General features: G+C 53.5%; 1 protein-coding gene across 4 annotated transcripts in view; it reads left to right on the top strand.

Annotated features, from left to right (window-relative positions):
- LOC309644836 (mitochondrial import inner membrane translocase subunit TIM16) overlaps positions 1-12,021 on the top strand; it is a 67,148-nt gene that overhangs the window by 14,357 nt on the left and 40,770 nt on the right. For all 4 annotated transcript variants that reach the window (XR_014254621.1, XR_014254622.1, XM_082428996.1 and 1 more), the window contains exon 7: positions 8,510-8,560. Coding sequence is in view for 2 of the 4 variants with exons in the window: in XM_082428996.1 (XP_082285122.1) it covers positions 8,510-8,560 (51 nt within the window). In the remaining 2 variants the exon portion in view is untranslated. The remainder of the gene's footprint in view (positions 1-8,509; positions 8,561-12,021) is intronic.

The following is a 12,021-nucleotide window of genomic DNA, read 5'->3' as shown; positions in this document are numbered from 1 at the left end:
TGAGCCTGGAGGTTGAACAGAGCAGGGCTGCCCGTCCCACATGTGAGTCTGCGAGGAAGTGTGCGGAAAGCTCCAGCCCCTGAGGGAGGACCCCGCTCTTCCTCTGCCTCACAGCTCCAGTGGGTGCCTGAGGGGGTCAGAGCTGCAGCGCGTGGTGGCCGCGGGCAGCTTGACAGGAGGGCAGCAGGAAGGGGCCTTGGTTTCCATGGTGATGGAGCAGCCCTGGGCAGACAGGTGCCGTCTCCACACCCCGTGAATGTTCTGAGCAGGGACTGGCCTCAGCGAGGGCCCACACATCAGCCTGCCTGGGCCACGGCCCTGGACGGGGAGGAAGGCAACTTCTGTAGAGCTCGCCCAGGCTGCCCGCCAGCACCCCACACTGCCCGCAGGTACTGTGGCCTAGACGGCCCTTCACTCGAGAGCTGCAACCCACGAGGCCAGTCTAGCCTGTGGCCTCCGCCCTGCGTCCACTCGGCTCCAGGCCCCCAGCCCAGCCCCAGGCAGGGTGTCTGGGGAGCAGGTGTCTGGGGGCTGGACGTGGGTCATTTCCTGTGGAGCAGCCAGAGGTGCCGGCGCTCCCCAGAGCTCCTGGCCCAGCTGGGCCTGATATGAACCAGACCCCCCAGAGTGGTTGGAACCCCCAGTGTGGTTGCGTCTGGCTTTGACAAGGCTGCGGGGGGATCGATTAGGAGGCAGGCACTCTCCCGGGGGTCCTGTCTCCTGGGGGTCCTGCTGTGTTCAGAGGCAGCCAGGTGAGGGGTATGGCCGGGGGCAGGGTGGGGCCAGCTGAGGCCGAGCCTGAGGCCACGCGAGGGCTTTGTTCTGAGGGCAACGGGCAGCGGTCACCGTGGTGGAGGACACGGTGTGGGGGTGGGGTGATGGCAAGGAGCATGTCAGCCTCCAGGAGGGGGGCCAGCGCAGGGAGAAGTGACTCCCAGGGGAAGGCCTGGCGGAGCATGGGGCTGGGGGTACCTAGGAGGGGGACGAGGGCGTTGGGTCCAGGGACTGCTTGCAGATGCCTTGTGGAGCTACGCGGGAGCTGTCCCTGTTGAGGCAAGGGGGCTGGGCCCTGTCCGCATGCTGACCAGTCACTGGACGTGCGCATGGCTGTGGGCAGCAGTGCCAGGAGGGGTGACAGCTGCGAGCCCTCAGCACCCAGGGACGGAGGGCCTCACCACAAACCCTGCAGCCACGGCAGTCCCCAGGGTGCCATCCCTGGGGACAGCTTTCCCAGGATCTGGCTGCAACCTTCCAAGAAGAACCCTGGGCCGCTGGTCTCATCCTCTCCCTCCCCACCACCCAGCTGGGCTCCTGAACTCTGGACTGCCCCCCTGCTGGTTACAGGGGGCTTCTCTGCTGTTGGGGTCCAGCCCCACGTCCCCAGGGGTCTGAGCCCCATTTACCATCAAAATTGGGCCCGAAGTGGGGCGGGTGGAGAAGGAAGAGCCACCCAGTCACAGAGCACCCTGTCCCCATTGTGTCCTGGGACGGCGACTCAACTCCTCGCCTGCTGGTGTCTTGGGGGGAGGGATTAGTGGAGCAGGCCATGTCTGAGTCTGGTGGACCTCTGTGCCTTCTCCACCCAGAGCCCAAAGGCGCAGGGACGAGAAGCATAGATTTCCCAAGTGGGTTGGCTGGAGTGGTGCCCAGGGGAGGCCCCCCAGCTCCCATCCCAGTTCCTAGACCTGGTTACCTGTGGGGACTCAGGGCCTCACGATACTGTTGATGTGGGTGCGGCATCCTGGGGGAGGACGCTGTCCTTGAAGGGTGTCACATGTCAGCGAGTGCCGGGCATCACCGCAGTCCTGTGTCCACTGCCCCTTCCTTTGCTGTAAAGGGAGCCTCAGGATCCTGAACGGGTTCGTCAAAAGCTGCAAGCCCTTGGGGAGTGGTGAAGGAGGGGGGCTGCCCCTGTGACTGCAGTCCAGGTGGAGGTGCCCGTGGGTTTGTTCTGAGAGTGTGGGGGGAGCCCGTGAGGGGCCCACCCTCAGCAGGAGAGAGCCCGAGCCCCTCTTGACCAGTGGTCGGCAACATTCTTCTCATCAGAGCCTCCCTGGTCTCCACACTGGGCTCCCCCCCAACCCCACGGGGAAAACCTCCCTGGCCACCTGGTTATGACTCCCGTCCTGCCTTGGAGCAGTTCTACCTGCAGGCCTCCTGGTGCCCCTGCAGGGTGAGGGGCTGGCCCAGCCCAGTGAAGCCCCTTCCGGCTCCCCTCCCAGCTCCTGCGGCCGAGGGGAGGAGCAGGTGGCCGCTAGGGGGCGCGCTGGCCCCACAGATGGCTGGGCTTGGCCAGCTGGGCTCCCACTCCACCGGGAGTGTGCCTGTGAGCCCAGAGCCTCAGCAGCCCAGTGCCACCCCTGCTGCCCGGCCCTGCAGGCCCCACCAGCGCCAGTGCAGCCCCCAGTGCCCAGTCTGAAGCCTGGTCTGGACCTCCTGTTGGAATTCTGCACTCGATGGCCCAGCTGCCTTTAGGGAGGTGCCCAGGTCCCAAGACTGTGCCTCCGACCTGTGAGAAGTGTTGCCATCACCCTCACCCCACCCTGGGCTCGGGGGTTTGCCCAGGTCACAGAGCACATCAGTGGTGGATTTGGCGTCCTAACCCTGCCTGTCTGGTCTCCACAGGGGTGGGAGTGGCCCTTGCTGCCAGGAGGCCTTCTCTCTTGCCTGTCATCTGTCGAGATCCAGTGTTGCTCACTGCTTGACCCATCTTCTGTCTGTCTTGTGCTGCCCTGTCTCTGTTCTCAGTCTCTGGTTCTTTCACTGTCCCTTGCTGTCTTTTCTGTGTCTATAGTTGTCTCTGTTCTCTGTCTTTCTGTGTCTCTGTTCTTCTCTGACCCTCCATCTTTCCCCATCCTCTCTCTGCCTCTCACTGTTCTTTCTGCCTGTCTCCATCCTGTGTCCCTTACTGGCCTTGTCTGTCTGATCGCTGTCTGTCTCTAAGCAGCCTCCTCCCGACCGAGGCTGTGGAGTGGACGGTGCCTCAGAACTGACCACTGGATTGTGCCTGGTGCCCACCTGGCACGTAGCAAGTGCTCAGTAAACTGCAGCTGGAAGGAGAACCCTGGGACCCTGCCCGTGAAGGCCCGTGAAGGGAGGCCTGGCTTTCGAGGCCTCTGCAGGCTGACCCCTCCCTTGTCCAGCTGTGTGCTTGCCTGCTGCCCCCCACTCCTGCCATTCACTCTCCCTTTATGACCTCGTCTTCCCTCCACGTCTCGTGCCAGCGAGCTCCTGTCTCCACATCTTTGCTCGTACTCTTCCTCCTCCCTTGAATGCCTTTCCCTTCCCAGTACAAGCTCCACTTGTCCTCTGGGCTCAAGTCAGGTCCAGGCTCCTCCCCAGAGTTACCTGTGACCACCTCTGGGTTGCAGGCACCAGCACTCGGCAGGGACTGTCTGCTCTGTCTGAATCCCAAGCACCTAGGCAGGGCCAGGCAGACAGGGCCAGGAGTCCCCATATTCCCCTCCCCACTCCATCTTGCATTGGTGAGTTGCGTTTGTTATAGTTAAACCAATGTTGCTACAGTAACTAAAGCCCACAATCTACATTAGGGTTCGCTCTTCCTTTTTTTTTTTTTTTTTAAACAAACTTGGTCTTTCTTTTTTTAAAAGAAAAAATTTATTTATTTATTTGGCTGTCCTGGGTCTTGGTTGCGGCACGTGGGATCTTCGCTGCCGCTTGCAGGATCTTCGTTGCGGCATGCAGGATCTTTAGTTGCGGCATGCGAACTCTTAGTTGCGGCATGTGGGATCTAGTTCCCCAAAGAGGGATCGAACCTGGGCCCCCTGCATTGGGAGCATGGAGTCTTAGCCACTGGACCACCAGGGAAGTCCCCAGGGTTCACTCTTGATGTGCTTTCTATGGGTTCCCACAAATGCATGACGTCATGTATCCATCATTACAGCATCACACAAGACAGTTTCACTGCCCTAAAAAAGTGCCCTGTGCTTCACCCGTTCATCCCTGCCTTCCTCTTCCCAAACCCCTGGCAACCACTGATCTTTTTGTTGTCTCTGTAAGATTTGCCTTCTCCTGGATGTCGAGTGTCATATAGTTGGAATCATAGAATATGTAGCCTTTCCAGATTGGCTTCTTTTACTTAGTAATATGCATTTATAGGTCTTCCATATCTTTTTGTGGACTGATAACTATTTTTTTTTAATTTTGGTATAAAAAACACATAAAATTTGCCATCTTAACCATTTTAAATATACAGTTCTAATATTAAGTATATTTACATTGTTGTGAAACAGATCTCCAGAACTGAAACTCTACACCCACTGAACAACTTCTCTTTGGCCCCTACCCCAGCCTCTTGTAATCATTTTACTTTCCATATCTATGAATTTGACTACTTTAAATACCTCATATAAATGGAATCATACATTATTTGTCCTTCTGTAAATGGTTTATTTCATTTAGCATAATGTCCTTAAGGTTCATTCATACTGTAGCATGTGACAGGGTTTCCTTTTTCAGACTGAAAAATATTTCATTGAATGTGTATACCATGTTTTGTTTTGTTTTTTGGCTGTGTTGGGTCTTTGTTGCTGTGTGCTGGCTTTCTCTAGTTGCAGCGAGCAGGGGCTACTCTTTGTTGCGGTGTATGGGCTTCTCATTGTGGTGGCTTTTCTTGTTGCGGAGCACAGGCTTCAGTAGTTGCAGCACGCAGGCTCAGTAGTTGTAGCACACGGGCCCTAGAGCGTGTGGGCTTCACTAGTTGTGGCTCTTGGGCTCTAGAGTGCAGGCTCAGTAGTTGTGGCGCACGGGCTTAGTTGCTCCGTGGCATGTGGGATCTTCCTGGACCAGGGATCGAACCCATGTCCCCTGCATTGGCAGGCGGGTTCTTAACCACTGTACCACCAGGGAAGTCCCATGTTTTGTTTATCCATTCATCTGTCAGTGGACACTTGGGTTGCCTCTGTGTCTTGGCTATCGTGAATAATGCTGCTGCGAACATGGGTGTGCAAATATTTCTTTGCGACCCTGTTTTCAGTTCTTTTGGGTTTATACCCAGAATTGCTGGATCATACGATAATTCTATTTTTAATTTTTTGAGGAACTGCTAGACTGTTTTCCATAGCATCTGTACCATTTTATGTTCCCACCAACATGCACAAGGATTCCAACTTTCCACATCCTCACCAACACTTGTTATATTCTAGATTTTTTAATAGTAGCCATTCTGTTGGGTGTGAGGTGATATCTTATTATAATTTTCATTTGCATTTTTCTGAGGATTAGTGATGTTAAACATCTTTTCACATGCTTGTTGGCCATTTGTGTATCTATGGGAAAATGTCTATTCAAGTTCTTTGCTCATTTTTAGTTGGTTTATTTGATTTTTCGTTTTTGAGTAATATGAGTTCTTTATATGCTCTGGATATTTATTCCTTATAAGATAGATGATGTGAAAATATATTCTCCCATTCTATAGGTTGTCTTTTTACTCTGTTGTGTCCTTGGATAAACAAAAGTTAAGTTTTACGTAGTCTCATTTGTCTATTTTTGCTTTTCTCTGTGCTTTGCTATCGTATTTAAGAAATCATTACCGGGCTTCCCTGGTGGCACAGTGGTTAAGAATCCTCCTGCCAATGCAGGGGACACGGGTTCGAGCACTGGTCTGGGAAGATCCCACATGCCACAGAGCAGCTAAGCCCGTGTGCCACAACTACTGAGCCTGTGCTCCAGAGCCTGCGAGCCACAACTCCTGAAGCCTGGGCGCCTAGAGCCCGTGCTCTGCAACAAGAGAAGCCACCACAATGAGAAACCCACGCACCACAACTAACTAGAGAATGCCTGTGCACAGCAACAAAGACCCAACGCAGCCAAAAATAAATAAATAAAATAAATAAATTTAAAAAAAAAAGAAAGAAATCATTACCAAATTCAAAGTCATGAAGTTTTTCCCCTATGTTTTCTTCTTGGAGTTTTATGGTTTGGGGTCTGAGCTATTTATTTTTTTATCGCTGAACAATATTCCATTGTATGAATGTACCACAGTTTATTTATTCATTCACTTATTGAGGAACTTCTTGGCTGCTTCCAGTTTTTTGCAACTATGATAAAACTGCTATAAACATTTATGTGGCTATAAGTTTTTAACTTATTTGGGTAAATACTTAGGATATTAGGTAAATACAGTTGCTGGATCATGTAGTAAGAGTTTTTTGTTTTTTTTTTTTAAAGCTTTATAAGAAACTGCCAAACTGTATTCTAAAAGTGGCCTTAATCATTTTGCATTCCCACCAGAAGTGTGAATGAGAGAGTTCCTGTTGCTCCACATCCTCACCAGCATTTGGTGTTGTCAGTTTTTTGAAATTTAGCCATTCTAGTAGGTTTGTAGTGGTAGCTTATTGTTGTTTTAATTTACAGTTCCTTAATGAGATACAGTGTTAAGCATCTTTTCATGTTTTCATTTTTCATCTGTGTATCTTTTTTGGTGAGGTGTCCATTCTGGTCTCTTGCCTATTTTTTAATTTTTTTTTTTTAGTTTTAAGTGTTCTTTGTGTTTTTTGGATATAAGTTCTTTCTCAGATATGTGCTTTGCAAATGTTTTCTCCCAGTCTGTGGCATGTCTTTTTATTTTCTTAACAGTGTCTTTTGCAGACCAGTAGTTTATAATTTTAATGAAGTCCAATTTATCAGTTTTTTCTTTCATAGGTCACACTTTTGGTATTGTATCTAATAGGTCATTGCCAAACCCAAGGTCACCTAGGTTTTCTCATATGCTATCTTCTAGAGGTTTTATAATAAAGGTTTGTGTTTTTATGTTTAAGACTATGATCCATTTTTAGTTGATTTTTGTGAAAGATGTAAAGTCTATGTCTAGATCATTTCTTTGCATGTGGATGCCCAGTTGTTCCAGCACCATTTGTTGAAAAGACTGTCTTTGCTCCATTGTATTGTCTTTGCTCCCTTGTCGAAGATCAGCTGGCTGTAGTTAAGGGGGTCTCTCTCTGGCTCTCTGTTCTGTTCCATTGATCTATTTGTTTATCCTTGTGCAGATCCACACCGTCCTGATTACAGTAGCTTTAGAATATAGCCGGGAAGCAGCAGTCCTCCACCTTTGTTCTTCTCCTTTACTTTGTGTTGACCATTCTGAGTCTTTTGCCTCTCCACATAAGTTTCATAATCAGTTTGTCGATATTCACAAAACTTGTTGGGATGTTCATTGGGATTATATTGAATCTGTAAGTCAAGTTGGGAAGAACTGATATCTTGACAATATTGAGTATTCCTAACTGTGAACGTGGAATATCTCTCCATTTGTTTGGTTCTGTGATTTCTTTCAGCGGTTTTGTAGTATTCCTCATGTGGATCTTATACGTATTTTGTTAGTTTTTTTTTTTTGGCTGTGCCGTGTGGAAGCATGGAGTCTTAACCACTGGACCACCAGGGAAGTCCCATTTTGTTAGATTCCTAGCTAAGTATTTCAGTTTTGGGGGGTGCTGATGTAAATGGTATTGTGTTTTTAATTTCAAATTCCAATTGTTCATTGCTGGTTGATTGTTTTTTGAAATAAGAAAATATGAATCTGTGCTGATCGGAAAAAAGTGGAGCCATGCTAAGATATAAAAAGGAAAAGCTGATCACCCCTCACCTGCCTCACCCCTGGTGCCAGCATTAAAACACGGCCCGTGCCTGTCAAGACCTTTCTCCTTACTCAGCAGACTTGCAAAACATACAGGAATGTGGCCAGACAAATGGAGTTTTTTACTTTTACCACAGTAGGATCACACCACACTGCGTAACTCTGCATCTTCCTTTTTGCAGTTAACAATTTATCATGGCCAAGCCTATAAATAGTCAACGGATACAGATTCTGCCTCCTCTCCCCCAGTTCTTTATGTATGTACATTTGTGTACACGTTCACACTCACACATGCAGAGAGATTATTCCACAGAAAGAAAGCTGTTTATATAAGGTATGGGTATTTTGTTTTGGTTTTTTTTTTTTTTTCTTTTTTCGTCTGTTCCCATCCCCACCCTCAGTCAGGTATTCTGAACCAGTAACTGCGTGCTGAGTGATGGATGGATGTGCAAGCTTGCCGTCCTGGTTAGACGCCAAGTTAAGTGTAGACATGATGTTGTCCTGTGAGCCCCTCTAGGCTGGGCTGAGCACAGGGCCGGACACACGTATAGCAGCTGGTAACCTAGAGTTTGGTTCTGATCCTCAGTTTCTCCATCTGTGAAGGGGTCATGGTGATAGCGCGGCTTCATAACGTGGTTGGAAAGATAGGGTGAGATCATGCGTGTCACATAGTAGGTGCTCAGGAAATGTGAACTCTTGTCACAGTCTTTGTTGTGGGTGACTGGGGCTGGAAAGGGGGCCTGCCCCCTGCTGTGAGAAGGAGGAACTGGGCTGGGGAGGGGTTGCCTGGTGCCTGATGCTCAACCTGTGTACTGGGTGTGGGACCATCAGAGCCTAGGGATGGGGGAGATAGGCCCCCCTCCCAGAGGACCTCCCCGGCCTAATTGTGCTGTTTTCTCCTCTCTGCTTTTCCAGGACAAGCAGTTGCGCATCTTCGACCCCAGAGCCAAGCCCGAGGCCTCCCAGGTGAGTTGTGTGGGCAGCGGAGGTGGATTGAGGCCCCAGCGGCTCCAGCAGACGCGGGCAAGGGCAACTCAGCCTCTGGCACACAGATTCTGCCACGCCCCGTGCCCCTGGCCGAGGCTTGGCGGGTACGCGGGGGTCACCTGGGAGGTGGCTCGAGGCTCTTTCTGGGAAGCGTGTTCTGGGTCTTGGGAGGATCCAGCTTTGATCACAGGGTGGGGGCAGCCAGGCCGCCCACAGGCCTTCGGTGGAAGCATCCTGTGGCTTCAAGAAGCTAATTTGAGATTCCAACTTCCTCTCCTTTGAAACCCTCATCCCTACCCACCTTTCCTGGTACGGTCAGCGGAGGCCAGCCACAGAGGAGCCAAGAAGACCCAGCCCCCACCCTCTGCACCCCTCCAGGCCCTGGTGCTGGGGGGCCTGCCTGATCTGTGGGCCCCGGGCGCTGAGCGGGTTCGGTTTGTGTCTGGCTGTGCATGGGTGCATGTGGCCCTTCGAGTTCCAAACGAGGAGGCCAGGCGATGGGTTCATGCTGCAGGCATTGAGCCACTGGGGACTTGTTCATTCATTTGAGAACAACTTGGTGCCAGGCACAGAATGTTCTGTGGTGAACGAGACAGACACGGACAATTGCTGGGGGGCTCCGCTTGCTGGAGTGATTTAGTGCTTCCCTGAGGAGCTGGCTTGGGGCTGAGGCCTGAGTGCTGCCATGGACGGCCTGGGGCGGGCTGAGCTTGTCCTAGGAGCCTGAGTCAGGGGCTTGTCACCTGTGCTTTGGGAGCCATTAGGGTTATAAGCCAACAATGAAATGAGCGGATTTACATTTTTAAAAATTATTCTAGAAGCTGAGGAGCCTTCTTTCCTGAGGAAGGTGCAGTTCAGGGTTCTGCTGCTAGCTCGTGCGCAGAGCTCCCCAGCGAGGCCCCAGGCCCAGCAGAGATGCCTCATCTCCATTTCTAGGACTTGTTCCCCACCCGGGGTCAAGGGTAATCCACCAGTCTAAACCCAAGCAGCAGTAACGCACACAGACACACAGACACACACACACACACACACACTCACTCACTCACTCACTCACTCACTCACTCCCCTTCATACAGCCAACTGCAGCTCTTTCCCAGGGCAGTGCAGTCAGCTCCACCTCTGACTGGCCGAAGACCAAGAGGAGGCCCCATCCTGGCAGGTGAACCAAGCCCAGCAGAAGTGGCTTTAGCTCCACCCTGGCCCTGCTTCCTCGAGGATGGGTCTTGGTTCCTTGGTCTCGTCGCCCCTTGGCTGTGGTGGAGCTGTGTGAGCCTCAGGGCAGCGTGAGCAGTGGGCCTCACTGTAGCTTTCTGTGCTAAATAACCTTTAGTCTTTGCCTGGAAAGGGGCCCCAGGCTCAGCTCGAGGAGGGAGACTGAGGCCCTCTCCCCGCAGCTTTCTCAGGTCACCCTCTCCTCCCCAGGGTCCAGGCCACAGCGCCCGGCACCTCCATTCCTGCCCCAGCTGGGCAGTGCCTCTGGCCAGCTTATCCAGCTGAACCCTTTCCTCCTTTCTCTCCTCCTCCAGCAACGGGGGGCAGTCATGGTGCTGAGGTAGAGATGCAGTGGCTGCCGTCCAAGGGCTCCAAGTTCAGAGAAGAGGGAGGGAGCCCCTCTGAAGGGGGTTTCTGGGCCGAGGAGACCCGGGAAGAGCGTGGGTGGCTCCCACCCGCTCCTAGCTCCTGGGACCGTGCCTGTGCTTGGCCGCTTGTGCGGGGGCAGCAGGACCTGGAATGCTGCCCTCTGCCTGGCCCTGCCCCCCACTTCCGCCAGGGCATCTGGCCCACACCTGGCTTCTATTAAGAAAACTGCTGCTGGCAGCCAGGGTCGGTGTGAGCCGAGGGGCCAGCTCAGGGGAGAGGCCTTCTGGGAGTGCCTTCTCCTGAGATCCTCCTTCCCCAGTGGAGGGGGTACTGGTGGGGGTTGGGGAAGAAGGCACTGCCCTCCCGCCAGCTTCTGTCCTCCCTGCCCCACTGGCTGTCTCCATGGCCTGGAGGATGGGCAGGGAGGCCTGGGGAGTTCTCCCTCCACTGTCTTTTTTGGGCCCTGCCTCTGGAGACTGGAGCTTGGAGCAGGGGATGCTTGGGCGGCTCCCTCCTGTTCACACCCTCTGCTTTGTTTTTAGGTTGCATTTATGACGGGTTATTATGTCCCAGGCTCTTGGCATGCATAACCTCCTTCCACTCTCCTGACCGTCCTGTAAAGTCAGTCCTTTGGTCATTTTTTCCCCAGGGTTACACAGCTGAGTGGCAGAGCCAGGTTCGGTCCATCTGACTCCGGAGCCCCAGCCCTCTCCTGCCCCTTCACTGTGCCAGAGCCCCAGTGGGGGTGGCCGAGGCCCTGAAGCCATGGCCGTGCCAGGGAAGTAGAAGCCACAGCTGAGGGGGTACCCAGGGCTGGTGAGCTTCGACAGGCTGGTCCAGGGCAGGAGGGGGCCAGAGAACCTCTGGCGTGGACAGGCGGAACTGCTCCTTCCGACCACCCCCTGTGCCAGGCAGGCCTGGGGGGCTAGCATCTGCAGCCCAGGACTGAGCCTGGCTGAAGAGGGGTGTGGGTGAGTGATGGGGGTCTTACCACCGGAGAAGGTCCCCTCACCCTAGGAAGGAGCCCAGGGCCGCTCTTCCAGTCGCCCTGCCCCACACAGGAAGCGTTGCTGTGGCGACAGAGAGGGGGATTTGGCTTTACTGCAGCTGGAATGCCGGGTATGCGCCTGCTCCTGGCGCCCCTGTACTGGGCAGGCGCGGCCTGGCCTCAGCCCCTCCTGTTCTCTCCTTGGGGCCAGGTGTGGGGGAGACATGGGGGTACCGAGGGGCTTCTCCACGAGCAGGACACCTAGCTGCCTGTAAGAGGGAAACCCCAAGGCCTGGCCTGCAGGCTCGGGATCACCATCAGTGGCTTCCCACGACAGGGCTCAGGTTTGGGTGGCAGGGTGCCTAGGTCCCAAATGCAGCCTCCCCTCTACCCCAGGAGAATGAGAATCCGGGGATTTGGCGGGAGGGCTCCTCCTCCCCGAGTCCCACTGAGGTCAGCAAAGAACTTGCCATTTTTGAAACTGAAAGTCACTCCAGTGATCTGGGGATAGAGGATTGGGGAGGGGGTCCTTGGCCTTCCCTCCAAGTTGCTGGGGCTTCCTCTGGCCCCGGGACAGACTGAGCTGGGTGCGCCCATGGTGGGTGCACTGGGCTCAGCCTAAGCTCTGACCTCGTCTCCACTTCCTGGGTGCCGTGTCCTCTGAGACCCGAGGCGAGAGTGGAGAGCTGTGGGGCGAGCAGGACTCGCCAGCCCACAATGCCCTGACCAGCGCTGCCTGGTTCCCCCAGTGTGAGCTCGTCCAGGGAGGATTGCTGGAGACCCAAGGTGCCTGGGGGCAGCTAGCATCTTGGGCTCCTCCTGGTCTGGGCTCTGCTGCCTTCTGGCTGTGCCTGTCTCCTCGCCTGTCCTC

The sequence above is a fragment of the Balaenoptera physalus genome (genome assembly GCF_965194825.1).
Source record: "Balaenoptera physalus genome assembly, chromosome: 16".
In the NCBI taxonomy this organism is placed as follows: domain Eukaryota; kingdom Metazoa; phylum Chordata; class Mammalia; order Artiodactyla; family Balaenopteridae; genus Balaenoptera; species Balaenoptera physalus.
The sequence above is the reverse complement of the archived record's forward strand: the minus strand, read 5'-3'. Positions and strand labels throughout refer to the sequence as shown.